At 34.6% G+C, this 17,853-nt stretch overlaps 1 protein-coding gene across 6 annotated transcripts in view; it reads left to right on the top strand.

The window, feature by feature from the left end:
• MON2 (MON2 homolog, regulator of endosome-to-Golgi trafficking) overlaps positions 1 to 17,853 on the top strand; it is a 101,454-nt gene that overhangs the window by 25,321 nt on the left and 58,280 nt on the right. For all 6 annotated transcript variants that reach the window (XM_058557741.1, XM_058557740.1, XM_058557739.1 and 3 more), the window contains 4 exons: positions 1,920 to 2,049; positions 4,220 to 4,317; positions 5,248 to 5,373; positions 9,916 to 10,110. In XM_058557741.1, coding sequence (XP_058413724.1) covers positions 1,920 to 2,049; positions 4,220 to 4,317; positions 5,248 to 5,373; positions 9,916 to 10,110 — 549 coding nt within the window. The remainder of the gene's footprint in view (positions 1 to 1,919; positions 2,050 to 4,219; positions 4,318 to 5,247; positions 5,374 to 9,915; positions 10,111 to 17,853) is intronic.

Raw genomic sequence — 17,853 nt, 5'->3', positions numbered from 1 at the left:
ATTCTTTTGACGTTCTTAGGTCATAATGAGATTTTACGTAATTGCCAATAGCTTATGCTTTTAAGCTCATACCTGCTTTATAAAATATTTTATGTATTTTTATATATACTTTTGTTGTATGGAGTTCCTCTTGGTTTCTGGCCATCAAGTTATTGTTCTGATACATATATTTAAAATTTTATAAAATGTTAGCATTTGACCTTCCCAAACAATAAGAACTGATTATAGTTCCATAAATAATTATAGGATTTATTTTAGTGTGTTGGTTAATTTGGAAATGTAATATTTTGGGATGAGAAATGAAGTATAAAGAAGTAATACAAAATTGAGTCATATGAAAGCTTTTACATAACAAGTACCTTTCCTTTATGCTGAAATTTAAAGAGTAATAGTGGTATCAAAGGTTTGTTTCCCTTAAAATTTTTAATATGATATAAGGTATAGAATTTAAACTACCATTATGTTTTTTTCCAAGAATGTCTTCTTTTAAAACTGTAAAACTTCTAGAAGGACACATAGGAGAAAATCTTTGGGACTTTGGGGTAGGCAGAGATGTCTTAGGTAGGGCACAAAATCCATGAACCATAAAAGAAGTTACAGAATGGGTGAAAATATTCAAAAATATCTGACCAAGGATTTTTATCTAGAATTTATTAAAAAAAGCTCTTACAACTCATTCATAAGACAAACAACTCAATAAAAAATGGACAAATGATTTCAACAAGACACTTCACAAAATAAGATATTCAAATGGCTAATGAATTACATAGAAAGTGGCTTAGGATCATTAGTTATCAGGAAAGAGCAAATTAAAATGACAAGGAGATATCATTACACATCCATTAGAATAGCTAAAATTAAAAAAGACTCACCATTTCAAGTGTTGTTGAGGATGTGGAATAGTTCTGAACTCATACATACTGCTGGCAGGAACATAAAATTGTAAAGCCAATTTAGAAAACTAGCCGTTTCTTAAAAAGTTTAACCTATACTTACCATATGATCCTGCCATTTCACTTCTAGGTGTTTATTTACCCAAGGTAAATGAAAACACATGTCCTCACAGAGACTTGTATATGAATGTTCATAGCAGTTTTATTCACAGTAGCCCAAACCTGGAAATAACCCAAATGTCCATCAGCAGGTAAATGGATAAGCAAAATGTGGTATACCTAAACCATGGAATACTACTCAGAAAGAAAAAAGTACAAACTACTGATACAAAGAACAACATGGATGAATTTCACAAATATTATAAGTGAAAGAAACTAGACATAAAACAGTACATACTGAATGATTCTATTTGTAGAAAATGCCAGCTAATCTGTAGTGAAATAAGCAGGTGGGTGGTTACCCTGGGCCAAGGGCAGAGGGAAGAATGGACTGCAAAAGAGCACAAGGAAACTTAGGGTGATGGAATGTCTTGTATCTCAATTGTGGCAGTAGTTTCATGGGTGACTATAACTATCAGAACTCATCAAATTACATACTTCAAAGGGATACAGGTTATTGTACGTTTATAAATTACTCCTTAATAAAGTTGATTTAAAAGAATTTTTATTTGTTTATATGCTTAGCGAATTTATATAGTGTTTCTCCAGATGATTAGTGATGTGACAAACTATGGGGAAATAAAAGCACAGCACATTATTATATACATGTTAAAAGAACCATATTATGAAAGATGTATTTCACATTACCTTAGCTAATCTCATGTGGCTAGGTATTTACTGAGAGTTGAATTATTTCAGAATCTAAGGAATTTTGTAGTTTTAGTGTATAAAAGGGTGGGATTGTTAGTGTTTGTGATTGAAAGAGCCAAACATAAATTATTTAATTTTGGGTTATGTCAGATAAAATAAAGGTAATAGCCATGTTCTTAAATCTTATTTCACACTAAATGAAAATTGCTTTTTTAGGCAATCGTTCTATGTTTTCGACTACACTTCACAAAAGATAATATTACAAATAATACAGCTGCTGCTACAGTGCGACAAGTTGTTACTGTGGTTTTTGAGAGGATGGTTGCTGAGGATGAACGACACAGAGGTGAAATGATAAAAGTTATTTCCTTTTGACAGTGGGTAGTTCTTATGTCCATGATTTCTCTTTTACTGATCTTCAGCCTTTGCTCTGTGAACTACTTTAAAAAATATATTTATTTTGACATTATTATATTAATAATGGCAATTCAAAAAAATAAATCCCCCTCAATTTTATCACCCTAAGAAGTCGACTCTTTATTTTCCATGTTTATTTCTAATATGTGCACAATTTCATATTAAGGATGATAATTTCACATTTTAAACCAAATATTGTGTTATATGTATTTTTAGCCAAACATTACATTATATGAATTTTTCGTGTTATTCTTTCATTTTGTAATTTCAATTTTAATGGTTGCATTATATTTTGTGGCTATTCTATATTTAATGAACTAGTCTCTTGGACACTTACACTGTGTTCAATATTTTAGTACTGTTTTGAGTGTCTTCCTACATGTATTTTTTCCATTTGAATTGCTTCTCTTAGGGTAAAATTCCAAGGGTGGGCTTCCCTCATGTGAATTTTTGCCTGTGCCTATTAACATGTGTTAATCAAGAATATTTATATAATTTATGATTAATCTTTTCATATTTTCGTCAAATACTGTTTATTGTAATTTTTTTTTTTTTTTTTTTTGTGAGGAGATCAGCCCTGTGCTAACATCCGCCAATCCTCCTCTTTTTTTGCTGAGGAAGACGGCCCTGGGCTAACATCTGTGCCCATCTTCCTCCACTTTATATGGGACGCCGCCACAGCATGGCTTGCCAAGCAGTGCGTCAGTGCGCGCCCGGGATCCGAACCAGCGAACCCCGGGCCGCCGCAGCGGAGCGCGCGCACTTAACCGCTTGCGCCACCGGTCTGGCCCCCTGTTTATTGTAATTTTTAACATCTTTTTCTTTGTGATTTAAAAAATGTCCCCAAAACTTAGAAACTTGTCCTTTCAGAGAGCAGATATACTCTGTTTCTTTTACAAGTTTTATAATTTGATAACTTTTAGCTATAGAAATTACATTTTTTTCATTTATCCTTATTTTATAAAAAGTAAATTTTTTCCTTTGATTAGTTGAAAAGTTCAGAAGGTGCTATCATCATGAGCAACCTGTTTTATATAGTCAAGAGACAAAAAATTAAACTGTTTTTCCCCGTATGTAGTTTTTCTTTTCCTAAACTCTTGATTTGATGCAATTTTTCATTTCATTTGATATTCTTTTGGTAATACTGGTAAAAAATGGCAATACTAGTAAGTAATGATAGTGCTGCCTACTCTAGTAATTATTTCACTTTTCCTGAAATTAACCATTGGTCAAATTTTTCACGTTCATTTCAGGCATTCTTAATCTGTCAGTTTATTAGAATATTTTCACTGACTTTGGTTTATTGATTTTTCTGCATTTTTCCTAGGGGAAATGCAGGTGGAATTCTAGCAGTTTGAAATATTAAGGAATTAAACTTATAGTATGAAAGAGGGCAGTTAAAAATTGGAATGTCTTATATATTCATAACCTCAATATAATTCCTGGATTGGTAATTTTAGCTGTGTGTCTCTAAAGACTAATATCTGATTAAATACTTTCTAATAAGGTAGGAAATACGTAGAACCTCTTTCTTTTCAAGTAGTTATTGTCAACATGTATTTAAGCAGCCTGTCATAATTTATAGAGGATGGTATCTTATTAGTATTCAGAGAAATGCTGAGTTGGGAAGCATCATTCTAGCTACTTCCTAGCTAGTCAGTACCTGTAACTGACATAGTAGTTGTGGTAGACCAAGCAGTTAATTCTCTTGAAGATGGTGAGATGATATAGGAATTAACCATATGGTAAACTTATTATATGTTTGTTTGATATTTAAAGGCACATTCAAAGATCATGTGAATTTCAAATGCATGAAATAAAGGAGCTGGAGAATGGGAGACTGGGAAAATCAAATGTATGGACAAAGATACTAAGCTTATCAAAGTGAATATAAGATAGTAAAGAGTGATTTTTTATGGCATTTTGTATAAAAATAGATTCCCATTATTTTTTTCACTTTGGAGGCATAGTTCCAAACTTATAAATAAAGTTTATAATTCTATAAACAAGTGTTTATTTTAAACATACTTTTTAAATAGTATATATGATTTATTAATGGTCATTATGAACTCCTAAAACCCATCTTATTTTGATTGCAGATACTATAGAACAACCAGTACTGGTTCAAGGAAATAGTAACAGAAGATCTGTCAGTACCCTCAAACCTTGTGCTAAAGATGCATATATGCTTTTCCAGGTATTTCACTTGATAAAAATAATTTTTATTATGGAATATAGTTTTGTGTGCATTTTTGATTTTGTCATTTTATGTCTGATTTAATTTTTGTAATGTGCCAATTGTTTAAAATGTGTCAAAAGTAGTATTTTTACAAAGTTCTCAAACATTAGAGAGCCTCTATAGCTAATTAACATGATAAAATGTTATGTTTCACTTTAAGGAAATAAAGTTAATTAAACCCAGAACTAGAAAATAGATATAATAGGGATGCCTAGTTATACTAAATAATTCCTTTAACAAGAAAAATTTAAATGATAAACCTTGGTCTATTTAATATAATTTGTTATATAAATACCTGATTTTTACATTACTTAACATGAACAAATCTTTTAAGTAAGATTCATCTGCACTAAAAATCTTATTAATTTTGATTGAAGGATTACCTTGTATTAATTTATTAATTTTTTTTTGGCGAGGAAGATTGGCCCTGAGCTAACATCCATGCCCATCCTCCTCTATTTTGTACGTAGGACACCGCCACAGCATGGCTTGATGAGCAGTGTGTAGGTCGGTGCCTGGGATCCGAACCTGCGAATCCTAGGCCGCTGGTGCGGAGCACACGAACTTAACCACTACGCCACCAGGCTGGCTCCCTAAAGAGTTATTTTAAATGGTTTTTCATTAAAAGAATGTTAGATTAGCCATTTATCTGTACACTCTATATATTGTCAATAGTTACATGAGTCTTTAGGAGTTGACATTAGTCAGACATACAATTTGTCAAAATTTGAATTACCAATGCTTAGTTTCTAAGGAGTAAAAACAACTACATAAGAAAAGAGAATTTTTAAAAATTTTATGAACTGTGAGTTTTGAAAAGCACATTTCATTCCAGAATGTGAACGTGTTATTTATTTTTTATTTATTGTTTGACTTATATTTTCCCAGGACCTTTGTCAGTTGGTTAATGCTGATGCTCCTTACTGGTTAGTGGGCATGACAGAAATGACTCGAACATTTGGCCTCGAGTTACTTGAGTCAGTCCTGAATGATTTTCCACAAGTCTTTTTACAAGTAAGCCATTTGTAGTATCTTGCGATAAAATTAATCTTTAATTATTTTCACAGATATTTTTCAAGAAAGCAACATGTATTTTGTTTCCACATTAAAAGGTGCAAAGAATTATAGCCTCAGACTTTAAACATATAACAATTTAGTGTTATCTTACATTTGTGTAGTGCCCTAGCATTTTGAAATTTTAACATCAGGGGGAATCTCTAGAGACTATCTAGTCAGGCATCTCCCAACCTATGGGTGTATGAGGGAAATATGGTATGTGAGCTATTTTTATAATATTTAACAGCTTACAGAAATTGTTAATGATTTTTACTTGTTTATATGTAGGTATGTGCTTTTGGATAATTTAAATGGAAGAAAGAAGCAGTAAATGCTTGATATATTTATTAAATAAATAAATTTAACATGCAATACAAAATATTTCAAAGCAGAACGTTAATAGGGGAAAAAGTAAGCAAGAATTCAAGGCTTTCATTTTACTTAGAAGAAGTGAAAGTCCAAAATTGATTCAGTGATTTACATAGGGTTCCTTAGTTATTAGCAGATCTTAAAGTAAAATTTACATCTTTCAACCTCTAATCTAATCTAGCTCCTTCCCCTACCAAGCTGCCTCCCTAAGACATCTGTTTTATCCATTCTCTTACATACAAAATGTGTGAATCAAGAGCCACAGTAGTGCAAGATCCTTTAGCCTAGGAGTTAGGACTGAAATTATTTTTATATAGCTTATAATTTTTGGTATGCATTAGGCAACTGTTAAATGCTTTTGGTGATAATAAACAATATTAACTGATGATTCCCTTTCTTGTACTATAATAGGATAAGCAGTATTTAGATATAACTTGTCTAATGGTCTTGTATAAAATGATAGTCATAGGAGCTACCACTTTTTGACTGCCTACTACATGCTATGATTGTGCCAGTTTCCTTACATTTCACATAGTCTTTAATCACAAATGCCTGAGAAGTACCGGTGATTCCTACGTTACACACAAGGAGGCTAAAACTTTCAGAGGGTTAGGTAATTTGTCTAAGGTTTTGTGGTTTGCAAATGGCAGAGTTGGGATTTGAACCCATGTTGATCCAGATTTCAAATTATCTTCTCTCCTTATCTCCTCTTTTTCATTCATACCCCACATCCCAACCATCACCTTCAAAATATATCCAAGATATAGTCACTTCATACCACTCATGCCACAATGATTCTAGTCCAGGGCACAATCACCTGTTACCTGAGTTATTGCGTTCCCTTCCTAGCTGTTCTCCTTGCATCTATACCTGCCATATCCTCTTACAGTTGCTTGTCACACCATATCCTGAATGGCCTTTAAAACAAGTCAGATATTTTCAGTCTTTTGTAAAAGTGCTTCAGTAGATGTCCTCTTTACCTAGAGTAAAAGATGATGTCCTAGTTATGATCTCTGGAACTTTCCATGATCTAGTCCCCGATATTCCTTTGTCTCTTTTTACTCTTCCCCTTGCTCTCACTCTTTAGCCACATTGTCCTTCTTGCTGTCCCTTAAATGACCTCTGCTTCCTGGCCTTTGTGCTTACTGTGTGCTGGGCCTGGAATGCTTTTCTCCCCTTTGGCTTGCTCTCTTACTCCTTTGAGGTCTTTGCTCCATGGTGACCTTACCAGACAAGCTTCCCCGACCACTTTGTGTCAAATGGCAGCTTCTTCACGCCAGCACCCTTACCTCTCCTACCCCTCTTCATTTATCTTTCTAGCACTTACTATCTCCTGACACACAGGAAAGAAAGCTCTATGAGGCGGGGACTTCCTTCACTGTTGTACAGATGCCTGCTGCATGTAGTGCCTGGCATGTGGCAGATGTTCGATAAATACTGAATGAAGGAATGAATTGGTAGATGAATTTGAATTAAAAATTTCTATAGTGGGGATGGCATTTTCTGATTTTGTGGGAAAAGATTTGAAAAATTTTTTGTAGATTTACTGTACCCACAAAATTCCTACTCTATTTTTCCTGCTGTAGTACAGAGGGAAAAAAAAAAAAATTATTCTGTGTAAGACCCTAGAATTCACTCTTACAACGTTTCTTTGGGAAATAAGTATTTGTTTTCTTTTACTCATTATTCACTCATTCAACCAAAATTTACCTATCTCTTAGAGTGTGCTGATCTTTGTGTTCAGTGGCAAGGATACAGAATTTAAATCAAACTGATAAAATTCCTGCCCTTATGGCACTTAACAAGTCTAATGGGGAGAAAAATGTTAACCGAATGATAAGATGTGATTAATGCTGGAAAGGAAAAGTATAAAAAATGCTATGGAAATGAATAACATAGGTTCGAAACCTGGTGGAGAGTTGGTGATGAATCAAGGGCATGAAGCTTCTACCTGAAGGATGAAGAGTAGGTAATTGAAAGAATAGGTAGAATAGGAAAAGAAGACTCTAGAGCAGTGACCCTGAGAAAGGCTCTGTCTTCTCATCTAGAAAATAAACTCTATAATGTAGAGCAAGCACAAAATTGTACCTAACCCTGAATCCCTTTCCCTAGCACAGTGCCTGGTACATATTAAGCAGTCAGTAATTGCTGAATAAATCAATGAAATGTTGTAGTAGGTGAGGGAAAAGGCAGTATTTTTGCCTTCTTCAAAAGAAAATCAGCAAATTATATAACTTATTATACCTCATTAATCAAAGATGACTTCGAGCTTTCTGGCTTGAGCAGTGAACTGCTCTATGGGCAGAATTTTTATTACAAAGGATAGATTATTCAGTTTTGAACATACTCATTTTGAGGTATTTGAGTACATGCAAAACGGTTGAATTTATGCATCTTGAGCTCAGAAGTAAGATTTTGAGCTGAGGTTGTAAATTTAAACATCGCTGGCATATAGTTGTTAATTGAAGGTATGAGAGTGAATGAGATCACCTGTGGTGCTAGCATAGTGTAGGAAATGAGGTCCTGTACTCTGGAGCTCTAAGGAACCTCAACATTAAGTGGTTGAGCATGAAAAGATGAGCATACAAGAGACTAAGAACATGAGGCCAGAAAGGCAGGAATGAATGAGAGAATGTGACATAATAAAAGATAACAGCAAACAAAGCTTCAGGATAAACCAAGTAATCAGTTATGTCAGGTGCTTCAAAGAGATCTGGTAAGATGACGACCGAAAGGCAATGTTTGCTTCATCCCCAGAGATCATGATGAGTATAATGAGAGTATTTTCAGTGGACTTGGGGTGGTTGATAATGATTGTGGAGGAAACCCAGGTATAATCAGTCAGTTGAGTTGTGAGGGGGGAAAAGTGAATAGATAAACTTTTAAGGGTTGTCTGTAATATTAATAAGTTAACCAATGCATAACATTATTTAGTAAAGTGTGAAAACAGGCTTAACTGCTTTTCATGTTGGCGGTCAAAGAATCTAACTGTAGATATGAGAGTAGAATTTCAAATGACTTAACTCTTAAGATCCCATTATTGAGGGAAAGAATTAAAAAGTACATTAAAGTGCATATAAAAGTCTAGAAAGATATACATTCGGAGTTAACAATGACACTACCTTATCTCCAGGAGGTGAGATTAGGCAAGGCTTTTATTTTTAGCTTTTCACTTATCTGTATTTTCTTTTTTTCTCTAATGAATCTGATTTTTTAAAAGATAAATTAAAAAATTTTTGTGATTCTGAGCAAATAAACTGCTCTGTGCCTTATTTTTCCTTTTTTGTAAGATTAAAGGATTAGATTGGATGATTTTTATGATTCTTTGTTCTCAGCCTCAGTGAAATTTGGATGATTAAAACAACAAAATAATATATATTTGAGGTTACATATTAAAGGTAGTCTGGGCCTTATATTGTCAGTAAAATGAGACTACTTTGGCTAAAATAGGCAGAGAATTAACAGGTTAAGGAAGGTTTTCTGCATAATGTCCCATGACTGTAAGTAACATTTAAGAATTCTTTGCAGGATTCCTCAGACTTTAAAATAATAATGCTTATTTGTTATTGGGTTTTTTATCAGCTCATTGTATTCTGTTCAAGCAGTCTAAGTAGAACAAAATATTCAGTTAATTTTTAAATCTTCTATGTTTAAATGGAATTTTTATCTTTGCAAAATAAAATCAGTAAATTTTATAATTATTATACTTTATTAAAGTTTTCTCTCCTCAGCTGCCTATTTTAAATGCTCTATCTGTTTGAATTTGTGTTATCTATTTTCTTTCTTCTGTTTTTTGTGTTTTTAATTGCTGGTGTCCTCCTAAAATTAAAATTCCTAGTAATAAGCATCACTTAATTCTAATATCATTAAACGTTCCTTTTTAATTTAGATTCTTTTTAAAACTTCTTGAAATATCATCATTTTGATCTTATACTCTCGAAAAGCAATACTAATTTCAGAATTGTGTGTGAACTGTAAAATAATAAACTATATACACTTATAATAAAGCTGAATTATCCATACTGGTTATTAAAAAGTTTTACTTATTAGTGAGACTAAGTTTTAGAAGCATTAAGTACAAACTAAGTTAATTCTTCTTTCTTTCTTCTTTTTTTTTATCTTTGTAAATAGCACCAGGAATTTAGTTTCCTCCTCAAAGAAAGGGTGTGTCCTCTTGTGATAAAGCTCTTTTCTCCAAATATAAAGTTCAGACAAGGTTCCAGCACTTCATCTTCTCCAGCACCAGTTGAAAAACCATATTTTCCTATCTGCATGCGTTTGCTGAGAGTAGTGTCTGTTCTGATTAAGCAGTTTTACAGTCTTTTGGTAAGTACAAATTTTCCTACGTGTGTGGTATGTAATCGCATGCAGTGCTGATTTTACAAGATGATCTAGTATAGTATATTTAGCTTTTTCACTTCTGTTCAGCAGATTTCTTTTTGAGTACCTATAGGTATTCTCATACATACTCTAAAGGTTCATTCTATCCTTTCTTGAATCTTTCTTATGTTTAAATAGTATTTTTAATGTATGTCAAGGAGAGTCATTGCCTGTTTTCTGAAGGCAGCATAGGATTTGTGGCTTGGGAATTTACCTTCTTAGCTAATTACATCTCATTTGAAGGATAGTTAAAATTATAGTATCTTCAATTTATTCTGCTTTTATTTCTACTATTTCATATATCTTACAGATTAAAGCAAAGAAGTTAAAGATTTGGTGAACTCTAGGATTAGAAATCAATTATTTTGACTTCCAGTTCAATATTGTATCTATTTTGCATAAATTTATAGATGCGGAGTATGTTTTGATATTACTGATCATAATTCTGTCAATGTAATTGTTTACTCTTAAAGATTTTAATAATATTTTTGAGAGAAAACGGTGTATTATATTTCTTTTTAATTTTATGTTGTCAGATTCAGCATTGTATGCTTTTTTAGCATTTACTAATTAACAAAAATAATTGGTTGTTGATCACCTGTTGTGAGCAGTGTGCTAAATATTAGAGATATACAGCAACCTCATGAACTAATAGATAGTATAAATAGTTTGTACTAAATTCTATGGAGAGCTTTTTAAAATAAAGTTTTTTTCTATATTTATAATACACTTATCATAGATTTTCTTTTCATAGTCCAAATCCATTTATGCAAAATTCATTCAGAAATAATCTTTCTGAGCACTGTAGTTGTTTCTGGCCATACAAGCTATGTCTTTAATACACATTGATGTATTTAATGCATTCCTTGAAAATACCTGTAGGAAATCAAATTATTTCAGGATGTGTTGCTATTTAGGGATACTGTAAGCTATCAGAATTTGGTGCCAGATGTTTAAGAGTCCTTTGGTATGCCCATAATTGTTGGCTTGGACTTTTTTGTTCTACCAGAATTAATAATATATAAATGAACATTCAGGTACATAAGTTTATGAACTAACTTTAGTTCATAGCTCCATCTTTCTCTGTAAGCATTAACTTTTTAAAAAATTATGATCAGTGTTTCTTGCAACATGTAAGATATTTGACGTAATTTCCAATAATTATATTTAATTCAAAAACCAAGACTTTGTTGTTTTATTATACAAGTTAAAATGGGGGGAATTCTGTGAGTCTTTACATTGATTAACTTTTAGAAGTTTTGAAAGGTCAGTTGGCATTTGCTGAAAATAAATGAAAAGTAGCTTAGTTTCTGCAAAGATGGAAAGCTTTTACTTATCAGCTGTTAAAATTTTCTGTATTGTATTTACTTATAGTCTGTTTCAATCCTCAAAGAAACTTTTAAAAAATGTAAACAAGAGTGACATCAGCAAGATGGTGGAATAGGAAGTTCCAGGCCCTCCATCCCCCATGAAGACACTGACTTAATAACAATATACAGACCAGATTGCCTTTGTGAGAACCTCAGAAACCAGTTGAGAGGTTACTGCACCCAGGCGAGTGCCAGACCAAGAAGAGGTGCATTAGAGTGGGTAGGAAAGCCTGTTATGCTCACCTGCTGTACCTCATTCCACTCCCTGCACAGCATAGCGTGGTGCGATTGGGATAAAACTCCCAACTTGTGGCTTTTCCTTCAGGTGGGAAAGAGGAGTGTAAGATACATCCAGCATTTTGACTCTTCAGGGTACTGCCCGGGGGACTGGTTTCTGTCTTGCCTGACTCCTGGAGCACTGACAGGTAAGGTGGCAGCATACTTGGATGCCTGGGGGCCTGCTGAGAACAAAGGCCTTGCTACACCACCAGAGAGATTGCAGTACCACAGACAGATACCAGGGGGACCTTCTGAGCAGAAACAGGCAAACCTCTTCAGCTGGGAAATTACACACACAGGCTCAGAGAAGAAACATTGACAGGAAAGGTTTGAGAGGACCCCAAAACCTGTAGCCGGGCTGATTGGTGAAGATCTTTCCCTGTACAAAGCCAGTTCATGAAGATGGAAAGAGTAGGCTGTTTCCTCAGGTGCCCAAATTTCAACAAAAAATAACAAAGCGTGCAAAGAAACTGGGAAACATGACCAAATCAAAGAAACAAAATAAATGTCCAGAAACTGACCAAAAGAAATGGAGATCAATGAGTTACTTGACAAAGAATTCAAAATAACTGTCATAAAGATATTCAATAAGCTGCAAGAGAACACAGACAACTAAACAAAATCAGGAAAATGGTTTATGAATAAAATGAAAATATCAACAAAAAAAGATAGAGACTATAAAAAAGAACCCAACAAATTCTGGAGCTGAAGAATACAATGACTGAAATGAAAACTTCACTAGAGAGGATCAACAACAAACTAGATCAAGCAGAAAAAAGAATCAGTGAACTTGAAGACAGGTCATTTGAAATTTTCAAGTCAGAGGAGCAAAAAGAAAAGAATAAAGAGACCTTAAGGGACTTGATGTGATATCATCAAGCAGACAATATATGCATGTCTGTGAAAAATGCACTGTTTCACTTTCAAACTCACAATACTTCTGACACCAGATATGTGTATTTTTTCCCCTACACTGACCAATTCTCTGACAGCTGAGTGTCCTACATTTCAATTCAATTCTGACACTAAGCAGAGTTAGTGCAGACCCCATGGGTTAAGGGCACAGTCCCACAAGACTGCTCCTCATTTCAGATGCCAATCACAAGTAGTGGGTCCTCAGGTTACTCACAACTTCTGTCTAACTTGGCTATAAATTGGAGCTTCCTAGGACTCCCTCCTTCAGTACAATAATTTGCTAGAGTGGCTCACAGAACTCAGGAAAACAGTTTACTTACTATTGCCAATTATTACAGAGGATATTTTAAAGGATACTAGTGAATAAGCAGATGAAGAGATATATAGGACAAGGTCTGGAAGGGTCCAAAGATCAGGAGCTTCTGTCCCTGTGAAGGTGGGGTGTGCCACTCTCCTGGCATGTAAATGTGTTCACCAACCTGGAAGCTCCCTGAACCCTGTACTTTGGGGATTTTTATGGAGGTTTCATCATGTGGGCGTGATTGATTATTAACTCAGTTTCCAGCCTCTCTCTCCTCTCCAGGGAATGGGTGATGGGGCTGAAAGTGCTAAGCTTCTAATCATGGCTCCGTTTTTCTGGTAACCAGCTGCTATCCTGGAGCTCACCAAGAGTTGCTTCTTTAGAACAAAAGATGATCCTATCATCGAGGAAATTCCAAGGGATTTAGGAGCTCTGTGTCACATGCTCCTATCACTCAGGAAATTACACAGTTTTTAGGAGATCTGTGTCAGGAACTGGGGTCAAAGACCAAATATTAGAACAAAACTTGTTTCTAGCATCCCTACTTAACAGAGATTTTAGGAACTGAGGGCAGATACCAATATATATATATTTCTTATTATTTCACAATGTACTGTCAGAGTCTCAGACAATCAGAGAAAGGGGCAGAGAGCCTATTTGAAGAAGTAATGGCTGAAAACTTCCCAAATTTGAAGAAGGAAATGGGCATACAGGAAGCATACATGAAGCTTGAAAAATTCCAACTAGGATTAATCTGAAGAGACCTACATCAAGACTCATTATAATCAAGCTGTCAGAAGTCACAGAGAGAATCTTTAAAGCAGCAAAAGAAAAGCAACTGGTCAGGTGTTAAGCGAGCTCTCTTAAGATTGTCAGCAGATTTCTCAGCAGAAACCTTGCAGGCCAGAAGGGAATGAGATGATATATTCGAAGTACTGAAAGCAAAAAAACCCTGCCAACCTAGAATACTATATCCAGCAAAACTTTTCCTTAGAAATGAAGGAGAAATTAAGACTTTCTAGCTAAACAAAAGCTGAAAAAGTTCATTACCTGTGACTAGGCCCAATATGTACCAGTTCCTTACTTATTCCCTAAATATTATCAGAGTTGTTTTAGGAGGCTGTCTCCCTCTTTTCTCTCTAAAATGCTGGTTTAACTACATTAAATTAAGATAAAGCCAAAGGAAGAGAAGACATTCCTCCTTTTTCTTTTCATATCCCCTAGTTAGTCATGGAGGACCAAGTCATTCTTCTTCTCTTCTCCACAGTAATGCAGCATGCTTGCATCTTCATCATAACAAATGGAGAATTCACATTTTGTTTCTGATCCCAAACCAAGATTTACCAACTTATTTATCTTTCATTTTTATAAAACTTGATGCTGAATTGTGTCCCGCCAAAATTCATATGTTGAAGTGTGAACCCCCAGTGCAATGGTATTTGGAGATGGGATCTTTGGGAATTAATTAGGTTTAGATGAGGTCATGAGACTAGGGCCCTTATGATAGGATTACTGACCTTATAAGAAGAGATGCTAGAGAGCTTACTTGCTCTCGCTGTCTGCCATGTGAGAACACAGTGATAAGGTAGCTGTCTGTAAGCTAGGAAAAGACCTTTCACTAGAACCAAATTATGTTGGCACCGTGATCTCGGGCTTTTAGCCTTCAGGAGTGTGGGAAATAAATTTGTTATTTAAGCCACCCAGTCTATGTATTTTGTTATGGCAGCCTGAGCAGACTGAGACTTGGTTTCTGTCCACCACTTCTGTTATCTAGCAATTTATTCAGTGACTTTTTCAGAGATACAGATACCTTATTCCTCATTAATTTCAGCTTTAGATAAAATTGCTGTTATTGAATGCATATATTCTGGACACTGTACAAAGTCCTTTACATATATTAATTCATTTAGACTTTACTATAACCCTATCATAAAGCAAGCATTTATATTTCTGTTTTACAGCTAGAAAATGAGGCTCAGGATATTTATGTAATTTTCCTGAAATAATATGGTTTATAAGCTGCAGAGCTGGGATGTTAACTAATTCTTTTAGACCCCAACACCCACCCCTCTTAACCTCACTGCATTTTACTACTTCACTGTTTTCTTAGTCCTCATTTCTTTTCCTCTCCAAAGCTGCAGGTGCCAAGTTTCTTGTACTGCTCTTATACCATTCTCTATATTTTGACCTTGGTCTCATTGATTTGGGGGAGAGAAAGGGGAGAGAGAACAGCACAGCCAGCTATAGAAGAGATTGAATGTAACTGCCTAAAAGAAGAAAAAGGCCTACCAACTGATAAAATTTTGCTTCCCAATAAAGCAGCTATAGGACTGTGTTTGCAAAGGTGTATTCTTCAGATGTATATAGGATATTAATTCTTCAATGATATAATTTGTTACATTGGGACTTATTTGTATGGGAAAATTCAGACATTCTGCAGTTTCCCCAAGGGCAAAAGTTAGAGGTATGGTAGTGGTGGGGTGAGATGTGTGATAGATGTGGAATGCTTCTCTCTTATTTCTCTTGTTTTCTTTACATAAACCTGGAAATGATACATCTCCTAGAGGATGTACTAGAATAGTAATTCTTATACTTTTTAGTCTTAAGACCCTTTTATAATAAACTATTAAAAAATATTGAGAAGCTTTTGTTTATGTGGATTATTTCTGTCATTGTTTACTATATTAAAAATTGTCAGAGATGATACTAAACCCATTACATGTTAACATAAAACCTTATTTTTTAAAAAAACCTATATTTTCCAAAGGAAAAAAAGGCATTGTTTTACATTTTTTGCAAATCTCTGTAATGACTGGCTTAATAGAGGATAGCTGGATTCTCATGTCTTCTGTTTTCATTCTATTGAGATATGTTGTTTGGGTTGAAGAATATGAAGAAAATCTGGCCTCACAAAGATAGGTAGTTGGAAAAGGCAGAATTATCTAATGACCTTTTCAGATAATGGTCGATATTCTTCTTTGATACTACATCAAACTGGACCAGTGATGCTTTCTTAAAGGTGTAGAATCTGAAACCATATTAGTGACGTTTTCATACTATGTTGCATTAAAATTCATTGATTCATCTTGTGCTTCTGTGTATCTTTTACCCATGCATGATTTTGTAAATCACGTGTTTTAGTTGTGGAAATATTCCAAATGTTAACACTTTATGCAATACCAAAAATCACGTATGTTAATATCACCACCCATTTATCAGAAAAGTCTTCTGTTACGAAGAAGCTGTCAAGGTCACAGTGACAGATACAAGTTTTCCAAAGTTTTATTTTTTGTTTGAAAGCTTGAATCTTATCATTGGCAACAAATACTGTCAGTTGTTTCCCCAGGCTTACTTTTCATTTTTGAGAAAATGTCTGCAGTATACACAAGTCTAAATAGTCATAGTTTGCCATTTGCTCTTTCGGTTAAAATGGTGTTCCGTAGGGAAAAAAAGTGACTAGGTCAGTTCACAACTGTGCATGTCTTCCAGACAGCCATCATATTTTGATACACAGAAAAAGTGCTTTGTGTATACCTTCCCATTCTGTCACAAGAAAATTAAAAAGACATGCACTTATAGGTCAGATTTAATAAAATCAATAATTTGTATTTTTTATTTATGTTCATTTTATTTTTGTTCATTGTGGTTCTTAAGTGAAGCAGACTTTTTTTTTTTATTGTGTGTGGCAGTGAAGACAATGACACTAGTACAGTTTGGTGTTACTGCTTTGATTCTTGCTAAAGCACCAACTGTTTTACCTGCCATTGCTTTTGCACCATCAGTACCAATGTCAATATTGAAAATGGCAAGTAATATCTTAGTATTATTATGAAAATAATTGTGACCTCGCAGACCCCCTGAAATGGTCTCAGGGACCCCCCAGGGCTCCAGGCACCACACTTTGGGAACCACTGCACTATAGAATCAGTTATTTCCCCCCAGTATTCACCAGCTTACCTTGTTCGTTCAAGTACCTCAGGGGTGAGATAACTAATCTTAATAGGTTAGTTCTGTTAGTATATCTAGAGTGACTAGAAGAAATTAGAATACCCCAGTCATTCAGGTAGAGATATACTATGGCTAGTATAATATGTTCTTTCCCCTCTTTACCATCTGAGCTAGGTGCTTCTCTGTCCTCTGAATCACTTAGGCTCCATGCCCACATATCTTTTTTAGGAAGATAATCTTTAAGGAATTTATGAAACTTCATTGTAAGTGGCTAGCGTATCTCTCTTCTACATTTGACTTACTGCTTTTAGAAAGGAATGAATGGAGTTAAAGTGGCTTCTTAATTTTTCTACTTCTTCACAGACATTTCTCTAACAAAGGATCCTATCACTAACAAATCCTTTAGCTGTAAGATGGTCAACTCTAACCAGCCCCTGAGAAATAGACTCCTGCATTTAAATATTCTACCAGACTTTGTTCATTGACTCCTAAGCCGATCAGTTATGTACATGATTCCTTATCAGAGGTCTGTGTGAAATCATGATTAGAATTCCCACCAGATAACTTGGATTCATCCTAAGCATCAGTTGTCTCTTGACTATTAGCCAGTCCAAAGGACTATAGGAGTTCAGAAACATTCATCTCCCTTCATGCTAGAATAATGGAGTTCATGAAGTATGTGTATACCACTAGAATTGGACTTAGGCAGTAGCTACTAATCTTAATACCTGTTTCCCTATGAGTGCAGCCTCTTGGGGAAAGGCTTAACAGATTCATAGTAGGCACCCTCCATTGATGGCCATGAGAACATTGATGCCCTGAGAATTCAGGGTCCTCAACACTAATTCTCTGATCAGACTTTCACACTGGCAAGGA

This window comes from Diceros bicornis, chromosome 17, assembly GCF_020826845.1.
Source record: "Diceros bicornis minor isolate mBicDic1 chromosome 17, mDicBic1.mat.cur, whole genome shotgun sequence".
NCBI classification, from domain to species: domain Eukaryota; kingdom Metazoa; phylum Chordata; class Mammalia; order Perissodactyla; family Rhinocerotidae; genus Diceros; species Diceros bicornis.
The sequence above is the reverse complement of the archived record's forward strand: the minus strand, read 5'-3'. Positions and strand labels throughout refer to the sequence as shown.